Source organism: Anomalospiza imberbis, chromosome 17, assembly GCF_031753505.1.
Source record: "Anomalospiza imberbis isolate Cuckoo-Finch-1a 21T00152 chromosome 17, ASM3175350v1, whole genome shotgun sequence".
Classification (NCBI taxonomy): domain Eukaryota; kingdom Metazoa; phylum Chordata; class Aves; order Passeriformes; family Viduidae; genus Anomalospiza; species Anomalospiza imberbis.
The window spans coordinates 13743198-13762702 of NC_089697.1; the positions used below are offsets into that span (position 1 = coordinate 13743198).

Sequence of the window (19505 nt, forward strand, 5' to 3'; positions counted from 1 at the left end):
CTGAGGTCTCAGCTCCTCCTTTTTCAGGTCCCCTCATTAATGACAGCAGCTTTGTAGCCATCCTTAATTATGGTCATGATTTAACTCATACATTCAGAAAAGCTGGGCTGTAAACCACAATAATTAGCCTGCTCGAGGGACAGACCTGGAATATAAGAAATTCCCAGCCATCATCTGCAGATTGGGATTTTTAAAAAAAACTTTACAGCTCATTTGACAGCTCTCAGTCATGCAAGTGGAGTTGTCAGCAAGATAATAATGTTTATCTTTTTGCTGGAGATAACAATATAATTTTAAGGGTGCCCACCTCAGGAACAAAGTAGGCACCAGCATAAATTTCTATAGTTAATTCTATAGAGAAATGAAGTTTTGACACAGAGTTGCTGAATGATAAATTGAAGTGCTGCTCTCATTCTCATTAGTGATGCACCTCATGTCACAAAGCAGCTGAGAGAAATCATCCGTAACTTTCACAGTGCTGGCAGCTCCCAGGTCAGCCAAGGAAAAGATGACTCAGTTTCTTTCACTCACAAAGAAAAGCACATTTTGGGAAATCGATAAATATTATCCTCATGCAAACCAAGCCCAACAGCACAGTTGCAGGTGACTTTAATCTTGGAGAGGAATATTTCTGGGGACAGCATCTGTGAGCAAAGTTAAGGCTGCAGCGCATCTCATGGCAGAGTGAGGGGAGGCTTCCAGAAGCCCTGAAGTTGGTTTGAGAAAACTTTTCTTTGAGAGGGCCCTGGGGAAAGCCGCAGGTGCATTTTGTCCCTGCTGCCTCCTCGCTCTCCACCGACAGCAGGAGCTCCGGCACACAGCTGCAGTGCTGCAAGCACCATGACAATTCCAGAGGCATTTCCCCCTGGAAAGGGTGGCCAGGCCTTGGCAGGGGCTGCCCAGGGAGGTTTGGAGTGCCCATCCTGGGGGTGACCCAGGAAGGGCTGGAGGTGGCTCTCAGCTCTGGGCTGGGGACAAGGTGGGGGTGGGGCACAGCTGGGACTGGATGTTCCTTGGAGGTCTTTTCCAACCTCAGTGACTCTGGGATTCTGGGATTCTGGGGTGCTGGGATGCTGGAATTCTGGGATGCTGGGATGAGGTACAATTACATTTTTGCACATTCCTGACAGGCAGAGCCAAAGGACAAGCGTTCCCTGTAAATGCAGCTCTGGTTATTTTCTGTACTGTGGATAATTCTATTTATCACTAGGAGAGGGACAGTGCCCCCAAAGCTCACCTGGCCCCAGAGGTGGCTCCGTGCTGCCGCAAGAGTCAAGAATCGCTGAGAACCACCACAAATCCGGGGCGTGAGCCGGTGTTTGGGGATCGGAACGGGATTTCATCCAGCAGGAACATGCCCGATCCAAGCATCTTACATTGCCATCTACGGGCCGCTCCCGGCAAATTCCCGTCCTGAAGCGCCCACCTGCGCCAGCCGACTCTGAAAGGGTGGATAAAATATTTTGGGAAGTTCTTTTTAAAAATCCAGAGGAAAACATTCAATCCATTGCACTGCAGCCACGGCCTCTCGCTTCCAGAGCGGGCTGGTGGAGCTGCAAGGAAACAAGGATGAAGATATCATCATCATCATCATCATCATCATCACTTCTGGGAAGGGTGAAACTCCTGGAAATATTTATTCAGCATTTATTTGGTTGCAATATTGACAAGTGATACTTTTCAAAAGGCTAATGCAACTTTATCTGACTAAAATTAAGATTTTCAAGGTCACATGGGCAATGTCAACACCTCCATCACCTGTACAAGAGCAGACTGGTAAGTAAAGTTGTGGTTTTATCTATGAAAGACATGACAGAATCTACTTCACGTGATTTAAAAAAATACATAGTAATCTAATTGAGGATGAGAAGGCAGCTAGTTCCAATCATTGTCACACCTGTTACCTCCCACTACTCCGGTAGTAAAGTGAAACTGAGAGCAGAGTTTCAGAAGTGTGTTTGAAACGACAACATGCAAGTCCTGGAAATGACCTCAGTAAATTCTGCCTAAAACATGTCTGTCCCCCATCTGGAACACATCTTTCTGTGTGCACATACATATGTGTGCATATAGATACATATATAAAAGGGCAAGTTTAAACACTTCAATGATTTTTGATAATTTCAAACCCTTACATAGTGAAGTTAGAAGTGTGCTTCACAAAATGAGAACTTTTCAGCAGGGCCTGGAGCAATAGGACAAGGGGAATTGATTTAAACTAAAAAGGGTAGATTCAGACTAAAGGTAAGGAAGATTTTTATTAATGTGAGGGTGGGGAGGCCCTGGCACAGGTTGCCCAGAGAAGCTGTGGCTGCCCCTGCATCCCTGGAAGTGTCCCAGGCCAGGCTGGACAGGGCTTGGAGCAGCCTGGGATGGTGGAAGGTGGGTTGGGATGAGATGAGCTTTGAGGCCCCTTTCCCACCCAAACCATGCTGTGATTCCATGACTCCTTCCACTGCTCCTGAGCAGGTAAATGTCCATTTGCCTAAGGGACTTCATTTCCCAGTCCAATTGCTAAGGAGCCATTTTAAATTTGGAGATAACCTTTCCTCACCAGCAGGGATTTGGTGTCCTAGCAACAGCACGAACACCTTGTGAGCCCAACTACAGCTTCCTCTCCCAGCAGAGCCCCGGGAACATCCCACTGCTGGTCCTTCCTGCAGGGAGTCCAGCAAAGGGCCAGGGCACCAAATGTGACAGCCAGCACCCAGCTGAGGGTCCCAGGGAGCAGCACAGCAGCTGGGGCTGTGCACAGTGTGCTGTCACAGCCTGTTGCCTGTGGCTGCAGCTGTAGCCTGACTCTGGGTCCCAGTGGATACCATCCTTTTCATTATCCCTAATGCAGACTAGGGATAGTTTCTTCTCTGGCTGGAAAACTTTGTACCACAGCAGGAATTTGTATCAGCTTGCTTCTCTGGTAAGGTTCACCTGACAGCCATCAGTTTGGAGGGCAGCTATTTTTTGTTCTTAGCAGGAGTATGGAATATCAGAATTGCAGGTACTTCTCAATGAAAAGAACAAGAGGGCAAAGCAGCACCATCACACAGATACATTTCAGTTGGCTCTGAATCAATCACATGAAATATATTGTAAAGGGTATCAAACGAGCACAGTCGGTGCTAAAAGCCTGCAGAATGGGCAAACAGAGGTGATTTTCTTTTCCTGTGGTGAGAGCAGAGTGTCCCAGTTGCTTTGCTGCTGTCAGGGGAGCACAGAGGGTGCAGCTTTGTCAGTGCACCCATCAGAGCAGGTGCAATGCCCCACTGCCTTTCCAAGTCCCACAGTCCATGAATTTGAGCTATTACAACTTTTTAGAACATCCTTATTAAATTGGTTCCTTGGAACCTGCTCACTAGAGTAAGATTTCAACATAACACACACAGAGCAGAGACTGGGGGAAAAGGGATGTGCACCAGAGGAGTGCAGAATAAAACTTTGTAAACTCTGCATTTCTTCTCTGTCTTTTGCCTTATTCTGCTTTCTCTGCTTCTTTTCCTGCCCTGTACGTATTTCCTCACCAAGATGTTGAAGCTGCAGAGTGAGGTAAAGCAGCAGGGCTGCTATATTTAACCAAGCAACACAAACCACAAAAGGTTAATGCCACAAACCAGTTTGTGTGTGCCTTTTGCTGTTGTTTACATTGCTCCAAATTTTGCTACCCTAATCCACATTCATATTAATCTCCTTTTTATTTCCCTGGTCTTTTTTTCAAAACACCTGCACAGTGATGGATTTGATGCACACCTCAGCTCTTGCTAAGCTTGAATTGCATCTCTCAAGCTCAGGAGTGCTGTGGTTTGTTAACTTGCAGTGCCACCTAGCACACAACCCTCACATTATTCTTTCTGTAGTTTCACAAAGGACAGCTCAAAGCTTTTGCATTAAAAAAAAGGATAAACTTATGCTTGGAGTATTCTAAGGACCTAATGCCAAGTTTTGTTTTGAACAGTTAAGTTTTTATTAGAAAATGCAACCCCGTGACATCGAGGGCAAAGGCCAAGATCTTGTCCTGACCTCATCCCTCCTGGTAACAGAGCCCAGCCATGCTCAGAGCTCCCTGGCCAAAGCAGCCTCTCTTCATTCGCAATGTCAACACACCCCAGCCTTTCACCAGTGCTTTGGCAGCAAAACAAATCATAAAGTTTTAGTGCTTCTCTTAGAATTTTTAAGTAGAATTTCTCCCAGTGAACATAGAAACCACTACATGTTTGGAATTCAAGAATTAAAGCAAGTCAAAACAAAAGATAAGCCAGCAATAATAAGAATGGTTTGGGCTTAGTTATGATTTTATGATCCTTGATTGTTCAGCCTATCTTCAAAGAGTCCAGCACTGCCAAGAACTGCACTGACAGGAGAACACATAGGCAAAACAATCTTGGAACAAGGAAAATACTTCACACGCCATTTCTACACACTCAGATTTAGAATCAAAGAGTTTTTCCCTTCTCCCCAAATCCTTGGGTTCACCTTGCTTGGAATGACTGGAAGGAATCCCTTTGTGAGGGCAGAGGGATGCGTGACACAGCACCCACTGTGGGGATTACAGAATCACTGCTACTGCTGCCTTTTACATTTCAGTCTCTTCTTGACATCACAATGGAGAAATCACAGTGAAGACAAAACATTCAACCCAGGTCAGGCATTTCAAACAAGTCCCCCTGGCTTCTAATTCCCAAGAGAGGAAACCCCAGAATCCAGACAGTGACTGAGCTGTGCCTCCACAACCCAATGACTCTTGGGCACACACCACAAACACTGAAGTTTACTTTAAGTCCTGGCCTTTGATGTTTTCATTGTTCTCTAAAGTGCAGGATCTGACTCTGTTTACAAATTCACTGCTGTTCCTTCACGAGACTGCCCTTGCTAGAACCATGGCACTTTATAATGCAGCTGGGAGTGTGGCTGTTCTCAAATTTATTTTACCAAAAGGCACCTTTTCAACGACTAATTATAATGGCACTATTGCTTTTTTTCCCCGGTACAATGTGAAGATTAGTCATGACAGGTGTTTTTTTCCTCCTCAGGAAGTAAAGAAATCCATACCTTAATTAATATAAGGAGATAATTACTATGCTGAGGTGATGAGGCCTCAAGCAGCTCTGTTGAGAAGCTATTTATTTCTCTTTCTTTTCATTCAGTTAAGTACAGACACTCCCCAGATGTGCAGAGCTCTTCATCCAGCGAGGAAATCCAACTGAGGAGGTGCCACTGCCACAGCATCAGGTCTTTGTCCTTGCAGGAGGGAGGATAAACACCTATTTTTTTATCTCTCTCACCTCCTCATTATCTCTCAATCTCTGAAATCTTCTAAGCACTGATAAAAGCATTTTCTGTCTGTTTTACCAACTTGCCGGGGTCAAACTTATGTCTTATTAACAGTTAACCTCAGTTTCTCTATTCAAGCTGGGGAATCCACTGCTTTGCCATCCCACAAATGAGGATGGATGGCTCTAGAAATTCTTAACGCCCTGGTGCTCTTCTAGTCCATAAATACACACGGCTTCTACAGAGAACTGAAAGGTGTTGACCACCATGGTCTCATTAGTGCTGTCCTGGCAATTCCCTGTGACAGATTAATAGTGCTACAGACCAGCTAGAGATTAACAGTAATTATTTTTTATTCATTTCATGCACCGTTTCAATTTGTTAAGCAGTTCAGAGACTGAGTAATAACATGATTCCCCAGTTTTGTTGTTTTCCAGGTTACAATTGCTAATTAGTATATTCTCAATCATCACGTGCACAAGTCAGTAGTTATGCCAAGTTTTTACTATTAAATCATAACCAAGGAACACATTTCTTTCCACTTCCATGGATAGATTTACATATTTATAAAAATAATCAGACAGCTACAAAAATAAGCATTTTTCTTAGGGAAAAAAGGTTACATAAAAAAGCAGTATGGTATTTCTGTCTGGTTTTTCCATGTGATATAGCCATTACACAGAGGAGATGGAACCCTACAGCACTTACTCTGAAAATACGTGGTTTTTTCACCATTTAAAATTCTAGTACTGAGGAAACGTTGAGTCAATTTTAGTGGCCCACGCCATGAGCCCCCCTTTAATATCCTTAGCTGACACAGAACCAAATTCTTTGGCAGGTAATTCCTGCAGAATTTTTACAGCCTTCTGGGAATCATTTCCCAACTTGCAAACAACATATATAGGGAGAGAGGTTTGGTGATCAGTTCTCTGCTTTTCTTCACACATTCTTTTCTGTAAACGCTGCAGAGATTCTTCATCTTTCTCCTCCAGCTTCCTGAGCGGGATGTGGACAGCGTGCTGCAGGCGGCAGATCTCCACCTCCACCTGCGGCCGGACATCCAGCAGCACGTGCGGGACCTGCGCATCCAGCAGCTCCTTGTACTGCTGCACAGAGATCCTGTCCCCGCCGGGCAGCAGCTGCAGAGTCCTGCACTTGTCCGTGGCAGAGGAGCCGCAGAACGCCTCGTAATCCTGCAGGCAGGTGACGCTGGGGTTGTCCCCGCACACTGCACAGTCCGCTTTCTTCGGCCGCAGCTTGATGGTGCGGAATCTCCCCTCGAGGGCGTCGAACATCAGCATGGAGCGGTGGAAGGAGGAGCCCATGCCCGAGGCGATCTTCAGCACCTCCAGCGCCTGCATGCAGCCGATGACGCCGGTGACGGCGCCGAGCACGCCGCCATCGGCGCAGTTGGTGACGGTGTCGGGCGGCGGCGGCTCGGGGAACAGGCAGCGGTAGCAGGGTCCGCCGCCGTAGTTGTACACCACGAGCTGCCCCTCGAGGCGCAGCGCGCTGCCGGACACCAGCGGCTTGCCGGCCAGCACGCAGGCATCGCTGACCAGGTAGCGGGTGGGGACGTTGTCGGAGCAGTCGGCCACGATGTCGTACTGGCGCACGAGGCGCAGCGCGGAGCGCGGCCGCAGCGCCCCCCGGTACGGCACGTACTGCACGGCCGAGTTCAGCCGCCGCAGCGCCGCGGCCGCCGAGCGCGCCTTGGGCCGCCCGCGCCGCGCCTCGCCGTGCAGCACCTGCCGCTGCAGGTTGCTCGTCTCCACCACGTCGTGGTCCACCAGCCCCAGGCGGCCCACGCCGGCCGCCGCCAGGTACTGCGCCAGCGGGCAGCCCAGCCCGCCGCAGCCCACCACGAGCACGGAGCTCCGCGCCAGGCGCAGCTGCCCGCGCACGCCCAGCTCGGGCAGCACCAGCTGCCGGCTGTACCGCAGGATCTCGGCCGCGCTCAGCGCCGACCGCGCCGGCAGCGGCGGCAGCTCCGCGGGGAAGCCGAGGGCTCCCTCCTCCTCCTCCTCATCGTCCTCGTCCTCCTCGTCGGCATCCCCCGAGTCCCCCCGCGCCAGCTCGGCCGCCAGCCGCTCCCGCAGCCCGCGGGCTCCGTCCTCATCCTCGGCATCCCCCGCGTCCCCCCGCGCCGGCTCGGCCGCCGGGGGCTGCCGCACCCCGCAGGCTCCCTCGTCCCGCTCCCGCTCTCCGTCCTCCTCCTGCTCGGCCGTGTCCCCCCGCGCCAGCTCGGCCGCCAGCCGCTCGCGCAGCCCGCGCAGCTCGCGCTCCCGCCGGCGGATCTCGGCCCGCAGCCGCGCCGCCGCTGCCCCCGCCATGGCCGCCGCCGCCGCCGCCGCCGGCCCCGCCGCTTCCGGCGCGGCGCCGCGTCACTGCCGCCATGGCGGCGCGGGGCCCCGGCCGCGTCTCCGTGCTGCTGCCCACCTACAACGAGCGCGACAACCTGCCCCTCGTCGTGTGGCTGCTGGCGCGCACCTTCGGCGACAGGTACCGGCACACCGCCGGGGCCGGGCCGCAGCCGGGGCCCGCGCCCGCCCGGCTGCCGGCACAGAGCCGCGCGGGGGCCGGGGCTCGGAGCGGCACACGCGCTCCCGGTGCGGGGCTTGGGCAGGGCCGCGGGCTGACAGCTGTGTCTGTAGGGCTGGGAGTTTCCCGGCCATAAAGGGACCCGGGGCGGCACGGGTGGGGAGGGCAGAGACGCCATCCGTGCGCACACGGGTGTCCCTGGCCCGCAGCAGTCACACCGCACTCGGCTGGAAATGCCTCCCAGAACGTCCAGTCCAAGCCGTGCCGCATCCCCAGCCTGTCCCCGGAGCTCTGAGTGCCACCTCCAGCCCTTCCTGGGACACCTGCAGGGACGGGCACTCCAGGCCTCCCTGGGCAGCCCCGCCTGCTCATTGGGAAATCATTCTCCTTTCAGTGGGATCGACTTTGAAATTATCATCGTAGATGATGGAAGCCCGGATGGGACACAGGAAGTTGCTCAGCAACTGGAAAAAATATATGGATCAGATAAAATAGTGAGTTGTGTATTCGGTAATTTTTTTTTCTGTCTTTTTTGTATTGGAAAGTACTGTAAGTCCTCGAGAGCTGGGATGGATTCCCTGGATTCTGCCCTTTCTTCACATCCTTACACTAGTTGTTGTACACCACTTGAGACAAGTGTAAGCTCAGGATAGTTCATTCTGACCAATATGCAAGATCATGAATTGCTAGCAAAACGTTGTCAATCCTTGGTGCGTTGCTGTGTGCTCCTGAGCAATGACTGGTGACTGTTGCTGTACTTGGTGCAGGCCTGGGGGAAAGAGGGGCTTTGGATAAGATTTAATTTCATTTTAATTGACTGCAGGAGTAAGGAAATCGGAAAGATGAAAGCTGGGCTTATGATTTATTTTTAATCTGTCTCATTGCATTCCTCAAGAACAGGAGTTTTTGGGATTTTTTTTAATCTATGTAATATATTACTGCATAACCCTCAGTTATATACAAGATGCTGTCATTTACTCAGTGGCAGTCAGCTACTTTTTCAGTCTGTTACTGCGTAAATGACAAATTTTTAAAGTATTTCTGGACTAAGTTGCATTTATAAAGATTGTTTAAGGAAAAAATATATAAGAAATTTCAGAGTCTCTTTTAAAACTGTAACACCAAGTCATTTATCTGTTTTTTTAATATGTCCTGTAGCTTCTGAGACCCAGAGCAAGGAAGTTGGGCCTGGGTAAGTCCTTATTAACTCTGATTAGTAAAAGTAAATAAAAGAATCTGCTGTATACCTTGATTCATCCAATGTATTAAGGTCCAGAAAAAAATCACAGTAAAGCCCAAAAGCAGAAACACATTTTCATCCAGTTGTTTGTAAGCAAACGAGCTTCAAAATGCAGATAAAAATCCCAGTGTGTTTCTGAAAGGTTTCCCAGAACCTCGGAGCAGATCCTCGGTCCTGCCCTGCACCCACTGAGCCCAGGGTGGGGGTGGGAAGGATTGGTGATGATTTGGAGCCCAGTCTGTTTCCTGAGGCTCCTGAATGCAGGTGGAGCTTTGTAAACGACATTTCAGTAGTGGCCCATCCTCAGATGCTAAGTTTCTCTGTGCATTTCTGTGTTAAAAGAGTGAGGGCAGTTATTTCTGTGTCCATTAGGCACTGCCTATATTCATGGAATGAAGTATGCCACTGGGAATTTCATCGTCATTATGGATGCTGACCTCTCCCACCATGTAAGGCTGCATTTCCTGTACTGTGGGTACAGTCTCTTGTAACTCAGTTTTCAGTGGTTGCTGTTATTTTACCCCCGCCCTTTTTTCTGATCTGTCTTTCTTTCATTTCAGCCAAAGTTTATTCCAGAGTTTATCAGGTAGGTGCCGATTATAGTATGAAAGTTGACCTTTATAAATTATTTATGAGGCAGCCTATGAAATTCTATGCCATAGTGGGTAAAAGAACATGGTTAGATTCCCTGAAGTAGCTCTTTATAAAAGAACAATCAACAGGTGTTTGAATAATGCTCATAGCCACCCTAACTTTTGCTTTCCTCTCTTCTTATTTGCTCAGAAGTTTGTAAAATACAGATTTTGTACTGAAAGAGTGATTGCTCTTACTTTGAAATTTGAACTTTGAAACATTCCTCCAGTTTTTCTGATAAAACCAATTGTTTATAGAAAGCAGCAAGAAGGCAATTTTGATATTGTGTCTGGAACAAGATATAAAGGAAATGGAGGAGTGTATGGCTGGGATTTGAAAAGAAAGTTAATCAGGTTAGTACTTTTCAGCTCTTCACACAGAAATCTGTTACTTGTAAATAATAATTCCAAGTACTCCATCCCTGTAAGATGAACTCCTTAGTCCCCAGGACTGCTGTACCTGCTGGGCACTGCAGAGTCAATAAATACCAGCGTCGCCCACCGCTGGCCAGTTCTTTGGTTCAAATCCACCAAGAAGGACTGGAATGACACGGGTGGGCTTGGAAAACGGGTTGGAACAGGGGCCTCGGGTTGGGACAGACATCCAGTTCCACCACCCAGGGAACAAGCTGACACTGAGACCTGGCAGGTGTGAGGGACACGCTCAGCCTGCACAGCTGGAATGCTCCTGGCCCTCCCAGAGAACAGGCAGACGTTCATGTTGACTGATTTATCCTGCAAAGAAACTGGAGCACAAGCTGTGTTACAGTCTGATCTGCAGGTGGATTGGGATTGTTCCTGGTTTTTAAGGCTGGAGTAAGTGCCCATCTTTTTGTACTAAACAACTCTGACATCGATGTTTTCTTTCACAGTCGTGGCGCCAATTTTCTGACTCAGGTCTTGCTGAGACCAGGGGCATCAGATCTAACAGGGAGTTTCAGGTAGGGGTCTGGTTTGCAATTCCTAACGTTTATTGGAAATTAAGAAACTGCTGGACAAGGAACTGGAGTAAGAACAGACGTTCTTTACTGAGGACTGTGAAATCTGTTTGGAAAGGGTGAAAGTGGATTAGATTGCAAGAACTGCTGCTCCCATGACCTCGTTAGGGAGTTTTATAAATAGTAATGAGCTGAGTGATTGCAGTTCAGATTCCTACACACTGTCTGGATTTCTAAATTCCAGCAGTTGGGCTTCAGGCTTTATTTCCTTTGGAACTGTTTACAGGTTGTACAGAAAAGAAGTCTTACAGAAGCTGATGGAGAAGTGTGTTTCTAAAGGATACGTCTTCCAGATGGAGATGATTGTCCGGGCTAGGCAGCTGGGATTCACCGTTGGAGAGGTATGGGGCAGGCTGGGAGAAGTACAGTGTGCTTCCCTCCCAAGGGACACACAGACACCTGACTTCTGTGTACTTCCAAGAAGCAGCCAAGATTTTCAAATTAATACAGAGAAGTTACATGTGTAGAGTTCTATTTTTCCAGCTTTATCAGCTGAATGCCAGACCTGAAGTGCAGTTATTTATTCCCCAGCTTCTCAGATCCTTCCTCTCTTCCTGTTGCCATTCCTTCAGCAGCACACAATTTTACGAGGTTCTTCAAAGGAGGGAAAGAAGTCAAAATACACCACAAAGCTGCTCTGAGCCTTTTCTTCTCTGCTTCTTATTGTACAGACATCTCTACTCAAGTCTTTACAAATAATTTCATTTTTCCAGCAGCCTGATTCTATTTCAGATTTGTTCTCTGTCAACTATCACCTTGTTATTTTCCAACTTTCAGCTCTCACAACTTTCTGCTTCTAAACTCCTTGAATGTGCTGTCTACAGTCAATGAAAAAACTCCATGCAATTGTTAGATTCTCTATCTCCAGCAGTCTGCTGCCTTTTTTATTTCATTGAATTGCTCTTGCTGCATCTTTAAAGATGCTTCACTGGCAATCTCTCTGCAGGAGAATTTCAGAGCCAGTTCTTCATCCTCGTTTCCAGGACTATGAATTGTCAGAGAATTCTGGTGCTTGTACTTCTCTCTCTAAACTTCATGTGTGGCATTTCTCCATCGACACAGGGTAGAGCATTTCATCCCAACAAAGCAGCTCTTTTCTCCCACCTTTTTTGCTTGTGGAACAGCATCCCAGGGAAAAATATTTCTTCAGCAAAGTTGAGAATTGAGATTGAGCTGTGCCAGTTTAAAAGGAGTAAATGGCTTATGAGAACTGACACAGGCTGTACCTGAAGAGTTGCATGCACATCTCTCCTGTTCTGCTGTACTTCACCAGGTGTGCAGTGTCCTCCAGCACATGGAACAGAGCCCTGGAAGATGCTGCCTGTGAGGCCAGTGAGGGAACCTCTTGTGCAAGGAAGGCAGAGGTCCAGAAACAACTCAGTGCTCAATTCCTGTGCTGAAGGGTAGCACTGGGGTCCCCTCATTAGATGAGATATTAACTACTCTTCATCCTGGTCAGGAAATGCCACTCATGGCATCCTGCCCTGGCTCCATACTCAGTGACTTCTGCCCATTTCCTTAGACCAGCTGTGTGAAGTTGCCAGGATTGTTACTGGGATCATCAAGGTGACACTGCTGAGACAGCAGAGTCATTGCAGAGTCTCTCTGCCTTCCTTTCTGGGCATCTTCTTCCCATCTTGTCCTGGGCTCTTTTCTGTCTTGGCCTGACCTGCTGGAGTTGTGAGAGACCCTCTGGCACATGTGCAGGGGGCTGGGGATTTGTGTGTTCCTCTTGCCACTGCCGCTCTTGGCACTGCCAGCAAAACACCAAGCCAATTTTTTAGTGCCTATTGCAATTGCAATTCTTTATTTTAGTTCCTGAAGTATTTCAATTTTGCAGACAAACATTATGGAAATGGTTGAATATTCTAACATGGGGTTGGCAGAATGTCCTGTTATGTGTCCCTTGTGTGTGCTCGGAAGAGTGAAAGCAAAACATTCCCAACATCTCATGAGCAGTGAGTTCATCTGGACAGTGTCACTTTGTGAAGGAGACCAAAATTAATGTGTTAAATGCCCGTAAATGCTGCAAATAATCTATAAAATGGCCAAAGGCTGATAAAAACAGGTCTTGTCATGGACTGATAAGAATAGGCACTGTCATGTTCCAAAGTCATCTCCCAGTCAGGGTGAGGTTGAGCTGTTCTGTGCTGGGGGCAGATTTCTGCTTCCTGAGGCACTGACTCAAAGGCTCTGAGTTTGGCTGACAAGGAAATGCTGCAGGCTTTGTGAGCTGTTAGTTTGCTCTGCCTGGGTGGATCATCCAGCCATGAGTAATGTCTTTGGATCAGCTTGAAAGGTGATAAACCAAGTCATTCCATGCTCCCCAGCTATGGGGCACCACTAAGGGCCCTGGTGAGAACTGCCACAAAGGAGCCAGCCTGGTGCTTCCCTCCTCCCTATGCCTGAACAAGCTCCAGCTCAAAGGCCCTTCTTTTGTTTCCAGAATTTCTGATGGTTTCGGTTTTGAACCTCAAAACCAATTTTGCTTGTTTCAACAGGTTCCTATCTCGTTTGTGGACCGTGTCTACGGAGAATCCAAACTGGGAGGCAATGAAATTGTTTCCTTCCTAAAGGGGCTCTTGACCTTGTTTGCTACAACCTGAGAGTTCATCCTAAAGTAATTTTGCTAGACAAACATTTTCTGACATCTGTGTAGATTTAAACACAATGGCAAAAGCTTGATAATTTGTGTGGTGGCCAGAAGACCTGCTATGACCTAACACTTAAACAACCATCAACAATAAATCAAACATTCTGCAGCCCAGAATGCTCCTTCCGACAGAAATGGACTGTATGTTAAGCTAAAAATTAATAAAGGCTAATGCTTTTCTATTTTTGTAAGAATAATTGTCTTAATAAAGAACACAAAGCTAAATGATCTTTTGCATTTGGAAATGAATCATTATTCAGCAGAACCTAAGGATAATTTTGAAATAAAGATGAGCAAAGAGAAAAAAACCCTGGAATGTGTCCTGTCTTTGTCCTGTGGTTTGTAGATATTAATTTAAATAGATACTAATTAGCGTCCTTTCTTTCCCTCAGCACATGTACACATTGTCATGAAGCAGCTCCAAAGAACTGCTCATGGCTGGGGCAGTTCAAGAGGAAATCAAAGTTCAGTGGTTTGTGCCTAGACTGGGAAGAAGGAATATTCTTTGGATAGGAAAGGGAACCATATGTGTGGAATAATTTTGTATTCTGTGTGTTTGTCCAGAAGCAGATGAGTCCCTTTCCTTCCCTTCTTTAGAAACTAAACCTATTTAGAGTCTGTGAAATGGGACCTCACCAGGTTTAGGGGAACAGAAGACCCCATTCACTCGGGGAAGATACTGCAGATTTTTTCCTTCTATAAAGTACCAGTTAGCAAAGTAAAGTCTGTATTTGCTCCAGATCCTGAGGAAGGAAGTACAAACAGAGCAATGCAAGTTTTTGTCTCATGGCCTGATAGAACCAGAACTCAGAAATTAAGAAGCTCTTGTAATCAAATTGCACTTGGGAGGAGGATGAGATTATTCCGATAATGGCTTTATATATATATATATATAAATGTCCTTTTTTTTTTTTGTGGATACCTGTGGAGTTTGTGGACACCTGGATCAGAAAATTAATGGTGTGACTGGAGAAGCAACAAGTATCTTAAAAATGCTGCCTGTTTTGCTCATGTTTGTCTGCATTCCTTTAGAACACTAGATGTTAATGGTAGAAAAAAATTTAGAAAGTCTGTAGATAAAGCATAAATTTGTATTTCATAGTCATCACATTGATAAAAATAATTCAACAAAACTTGCAATCAAGGTTATTTTCAAGTGGACTGCTTTAGAGCTAGTCCTCTGTTCTCTAGTGGGGTAGTACAGATTCTGATAGCTTCTCCTTTGCTGACTGTCCAAAGCAAATGCTACAGATGGAATTTGCTTTTAAATAATAAAAGATGCAGGTTTTGAATCCACATGTAACTGGATCACAGTGACTGAACTGTACATTTTGTGACATTTGCCTGTACTTTTCCAGAAAATTACATACAATTTCATTTGCTGCAGACTACTCAGAGCAATAATATACACAGAAATACATTTCTGGATTTAAGGGCCAGTGAAATAAGCAGTAAATAAGTTTTATCTATTTATATCTCATTTGAAGGTTTTATGGCAAAAAGCTTTATTTTAAGTTAAAAATAGTTACAAAGTTTTTAATGACCAAATAATGAAGGTTTAGATTTTTTTTTTAATTTACATAATGTGGATTATTTGCTGGAATGCAAATTAAGCCTCATGAAGTTCATCTTTTCCTCATTTTTATGTAGGGATATATAACTGAAGTCCAGTGTATGAATTATTCATCATCTGACTGCTGTGAATTAGCATTCAGCTTTTAGAAGGTTCATGGCTACTTTTTTAATGATGAAAATTACCTGGTAAAATTCCTTCATTTATTGATGAGATCATGTTTGGAGGAAGGTGCTTTCACATATCAGTCCGGGTCATAATACAGGAGTAGTTTGTCTGCTGCAGAGTGTGAAAGATTGAAATGTGACAGGGCAACAGTCAGGTTTTAGGTAAATAGGTGAAATTTCTCACTATGCTTAAAGGTGATGGATTTATCAGGAAAAAAAGTGCTATAAAGGAACAAACCCAAGAGCTCCATGGCCTCAGGACATGAGCAGACACCACAACAGTGCCTGAAAGAAGGAAAACTGATCTCAGTCTGCACCCCCCTGCTTGCAGGAAGCCCCTCTGAACTAATCCGTGGATCCCATGGGCAGGGGAAGCATTGGGAGCATCCGGGCTTTCCTGCCTTGGTGGGATCTACGCACACACACTCTTCACCACACACACCATGGAAACCATTTGGTTTTTCCTAGCAAAAGAAAGCCTTGTGATCTTGCTGTTCTCAAAATGTTAGTAACAGACTATAGTGGAACAGCACTTCTGTAATCTTTGGGGATCAGGTGCTTGGTACTTCATATAGTGTCTTAAATATTCATGTACTAGGGATTTATATAGTGGCATTTTAATTCTCAGTTCCTTAATACCATTGCAATACTCTCCTTGCCTTGTTTTGGCCACCACAAAACACTGACTTGACATTTACTGAGAATTTTTCATTTTATGTCCTTGGCTTTACAGTTCCACATAAATCAGCTTTTCTTAATTACATCCATATTCATTTCCTATGAAGGCACAAATACTCTGCTAATGCACTTTCTCTATTATACTTTCTCAGGAATCTGTGTCTGCAAGCACTCAATCATGTGGCAGAGCAGGAGCTTTAATTGCTTCCTGGCTGCCAGCAGTTCAGAGCAGGGCTGGAGCTGGGCATGTTTCATGCAGGGGGAGAAGGCAACTCACGTCTGGCACCGTGACTTCCCTGTCCCTGAGCAGATTTAGGGGGTCAGGCACAAGGCCCAGCAGTTCAGTCCCTCTGACACAGAGGATGCTGAAGCTGGGACAACCACTCAGACCCCAAGGCCTGGCTTATTGGTGTTCTGGGATGTGAATCCAGAGTCAGTCCCACACCCCTAGCTGCTCTCTTTGGTGAGGATTTGTCTGCTCTGAGCTTCAGGGGAGTCAGCTTCACTTTTGCTTTGGGTTTTTGACAAAATCTGAGGCTTTAACCTCAGCCTGCAATGAAGATGAACCTCGCTGCCAATATAAACACTATAATCAAACAGATTTTCCAGTGGACTATGCAGAAATCCAACTGCAAGGCTCCACAACCTTCTGCATATCAACAGTAAAAAATAATGATGACTAATCAATAATATTTATTTGAGGGTCTATCAGGATCCCAAGTACAAGCCTGGATTGAAATCTTGGCAGAAATGAATTCAGTGACAGATTGCCTGCTGAGTTCAGTGCAGGGATGACTTCAGCAACACATTTCAGTGGCTGGCATTCCAGGGCTGAGGCAAATGCTGATACCAGGATCAGCAGGAGCAGGGGGTGTGCAGGGGACAGGACTGCTTATCAAACTCTTCCTTGCTTTAGAACATGTTCATTACCTCCCTGTGCCATGCTGCAGGAGACATGGGCAAAGAAAGTAACAAGTGCCAAGCACAGCAGCTTTGAGCATCTTCTCCTCCTCTGTCCCTGCCACATTTTACCCTCTCTCTCCAGGCACTGTGGCAATTAAAAACTTTCTTATAGACTGGTTGTTACTGTTCAGGGGGAAATATATTGGAACCAGAGAGAGAAAAATGAATTGCACCTTTTAATCCAAAACTAGATCTGAAAACTCAGCCACTGAGATAGATTTCAACAAAGCAGAGAGCATAAAATGGGAAGTTATCCCTGCAAGGTGGTGGCACTGACTGTTCAACAGAAACTGGCACCAATGCTGGCAGGTGATGAAGTGTCTGATCAGCACAGGAGCTGGGTGGCTTAGTGGGTCTTAAAGATCATTGTGAGACCAGTGGTCCTCATGCTGATTAACTTACTTGTATTTAATATATAATTAATTGTGTTGTGTGCAAAACCATCAATAGTTGTCTTAATTATTTTGCATTTGAATAAAACCCAAGCATGACACTGCTCCTGAGCTGGATGAATCCGGGCACAGTTTTGACCTGAAGCAGCAGCACAACGCATGTGCAATTAAACCTATTCAGCTTGGGAGTGCTAATTGTCTCCCCTCTGGTGTGAAGTGTTTCGTCTCTTACAATGCAGTGATTTTACTCATTTTTCCAGTGGCTGTATTGTGAGAAACAATACCCACTTCTGCAATAGAAAAAGTAGATTAGGACTATTAGCATCAACTTCTGTTTCATTTTGTTCACTCTGTACACACAGGAGAAAAATTATGTCAAGACTCCTTTTCTCCTTCCCCACTGCTTGAATTTTAGCTTTACCACCAATCTTTCCACACAAACTTTGTAAATTCTCATCTTTCTTCCCCAGCTCTCTGTTGACAGCTGTCACACTGCAAACCACCACAAGAACCCTCCTGAGCTGCATGAGAACAAGATTTTGTCCATCATCCAGGACTGCTTTCACACCCTCTCATCCTTCCCCCCATTTTCTCAGCCCTGTCACTGCAGATTTTACCCCGAGGCAGGCAGTGGCTCCCTTCTGCTCCAACTTCTGCTGCCACATCTCCTTTCCCTCCTGTTCTCTCCCCTACCCTAAAATCCTCTGCCTGCACCACCCCTCTTGTGCACTGAGTGAGTATTTCTGCCTCCCGACACTCTCCTTTCTATCTGGGTCTAATTTCATCCCCTCCCATGCCAAATTCCAGTTTCTAAACTCTTCACAAATGGTTTTCCATACTGTAATCATGGACTGAGTACCAACACCACGGCTGGGAGTGTTCCCAGCTGGAAACTCCTTGATATTGCTGCTCTGGGGGAACTCTCTATCCACCTCTATTTCCATCCCAACCTTATCTTACCTTGTCTTCTGATAAGTATATACAGCAAGATACAAATTTACTCAGATACCTTCACTTGCTCCCAGAATTCAGGGCAGGGAATGATGCCCAGCAGCCTGTTCAGTTCTCCTGTCTGGATTCCAAACCTCTGTGTTTGAGCTGTTGTGTCCTTTGCACAGATCTTCGTGTTGTGTTCACTCCCTTCAATATCTCTCAAATATCATTTCTATCTCCAGCTGCATTATCACGTCCCACCACACTCAGTTCCTCCAACCTTCAGACACTTCTGCCTACTCAAATCCAGCCCTTAGAGCAGGTCTGTGGGCTGTTCTTCTGGAGCTGCTGTATTTTTTATATTAGGTGATGGCTAAAAAGTGGTCAGTGGTAAGGCACAAATTAAATAGTGTTGAAATAGGAAGGTGCTCAGGTTTGGGGCTGTGTGTCTTAGGCAGGAGCAGACTGGCTCAAGAAGCCATGAAGTCAGTTGAGAGTTTCTGAATATGGTCCTGGCTTAGTGACGTTTCAGAATGTTTCCCAACATGCTTCAATAACATGCTTCAATAATTGTGTCATCAGAGAAAAAAATATCTACTCTTGGAAGGCAAAATTATGTTGCTATAGGGAAACCAAACCAGCTCTTTTTGCTTTCCTTCTTTGAGACAGATTCCACACATGTCTCAGGGAACTCTCAAAGTACTTCTGTTCTTTCTTTAACACCAAAGCACCAGCTTTGGTTTCCAAGTTTTGTGTGTTTCCTGGTTTTTTAATTTACATTTCCGTGAAAAAAAAAATTTTGACTTCCTGATTCTTATGACCACTGATGTGAAGATGCCATGGGAGCACCCAGTGAAACCCAGGTGTGACTTGCAGCCAGAAGCAGGGGATTTCTACGTCCCACTGAGCCAGAAAGTCTCAAAGCAGCCTCAGAGACACAATGAAATGTCACTAAATTCTTCATAAACACTACTTCAGTGAATTGCCATAAACAGCGTGTACAGATTGTCAGGACACCAGTCACCTGAAAATGCAGGAGATCCTTAAGTTACATGAAGTCTAAAGAACTGGTGACAACTTTTCTCTGCTTCTATACTTCAGGCAAGGAATCAAATTTCCTTTCCAGCATTGTGAGGTTGAACTCCAGTGTGCGACTGAACCAGAAAGGGTGTGAACACTGATGATGGAGAGAATTACACTTTACTTCCTCCTCCAAGTGCTTGCGTCTTTCTGAAGTAACAAAAGCCATCCATCCCTGTCACTCCTAGAGGGCTTTTTAGAATTCGCCCTCGTTTGTTAAAAGAGATCTTGAGCAGTGCCATGATCCACAAGTGGGGTCTTGTCCTGATCCAATGTTCCTGCTGTGAAATGGGATGTCCAGTGGCTCTGCACAGGTGTGTGTGACCACAGGTGCACAGGGTTCACCAGAAAGATCACAGCCCCGCCTTTGGGCGCTGGCTTGTTCTCAGG

General features: G+C 46.2%; 3 protein-coding genes across 3 annotated transcripts in view; 2 read left to right on the forward strand and 1 right to left on the reverse strand.

The window, feature by feature from the left end:
• The window catches only part of RIPOR3 (RIPOR family member 3), a 207959-nt gene that overhangs the window by 61872 nt on the left and 126582 nt on the right, over positions 1-19505 (forward strand). The window lies entirely within an intron of this gene.
• Positions 5597-7681, reverse strand: MOCS3 (molybdenum cofactor synthesis 3). Its single transcript, XM_068208079.1, has one exon. It carries the CDS (start codon positions 7596-7598, stop codon positions 6009-6011), a length of 1590 nt encoding a protein of 529 aa, XP_068064180.1. The 5' UTR covers positions 7599-7681; the 3' UTR covers positions 5597-6008.
• DPM1 (dolichyl-phosphate mannosyltransferase subunit 1, catalytic) lies at positions 7658-13557 on the forward strand. The gene is made up of 9 exons (XM_068208080.1): positions 7658-7767; positions 8201-8300; positions 8965-8998; positions 9419-9495; positions 9607-9632; positions 9937-10032; positions 10551-10619; positions 10903-11017; positions 13178-13557. The coding sequence occupies exons 1-9, from the start codon at positions 7661-7663 to the stop codon at positions 13280-13282; spliced, it is 729 nt and encodes a 242-aa protein (XP_068064181.1). The 5' UTR covers positions 7658-7660; the 3' UTR covers positions 13283-13557.

What these genes read in the sequence shown, in the direction of transcription:
- DPM1 (XM_068208080.1), top strand. Translation starts at nt 7,661, where the DNA reads ATGGCGGCGCGGGGCCCCGGCCGCGTCTCCGTGCTGCTGCCCACCTAC. An exon ending in TTTATTCCAGAGTTTATCAG is followed by an intron (nt 9,633 to 9,936) that starts GTAGGTGCCGAT and finishes AATTGTTTATAG; the next exon opens with AAAGCAGCAAGAAGGCAATT. An exon ending in TGGGATTCACCGTTGGAGAG is followed by an intron (nt 11,018 to 13,177) that starts GTATGGGGCAGG and finishes TTGTTTCAACAG; the next exon opens with GTTCCTATCTCGTTTGTGGA.
- MOCS3 (XM_068208079.1), bottom strand. Translation starts at nt 7,598, where the DNA reads ATGGCGGGGGCAGCGGCGGCGCGGCTGCGGGCCGAGATCCGCCGGCGG.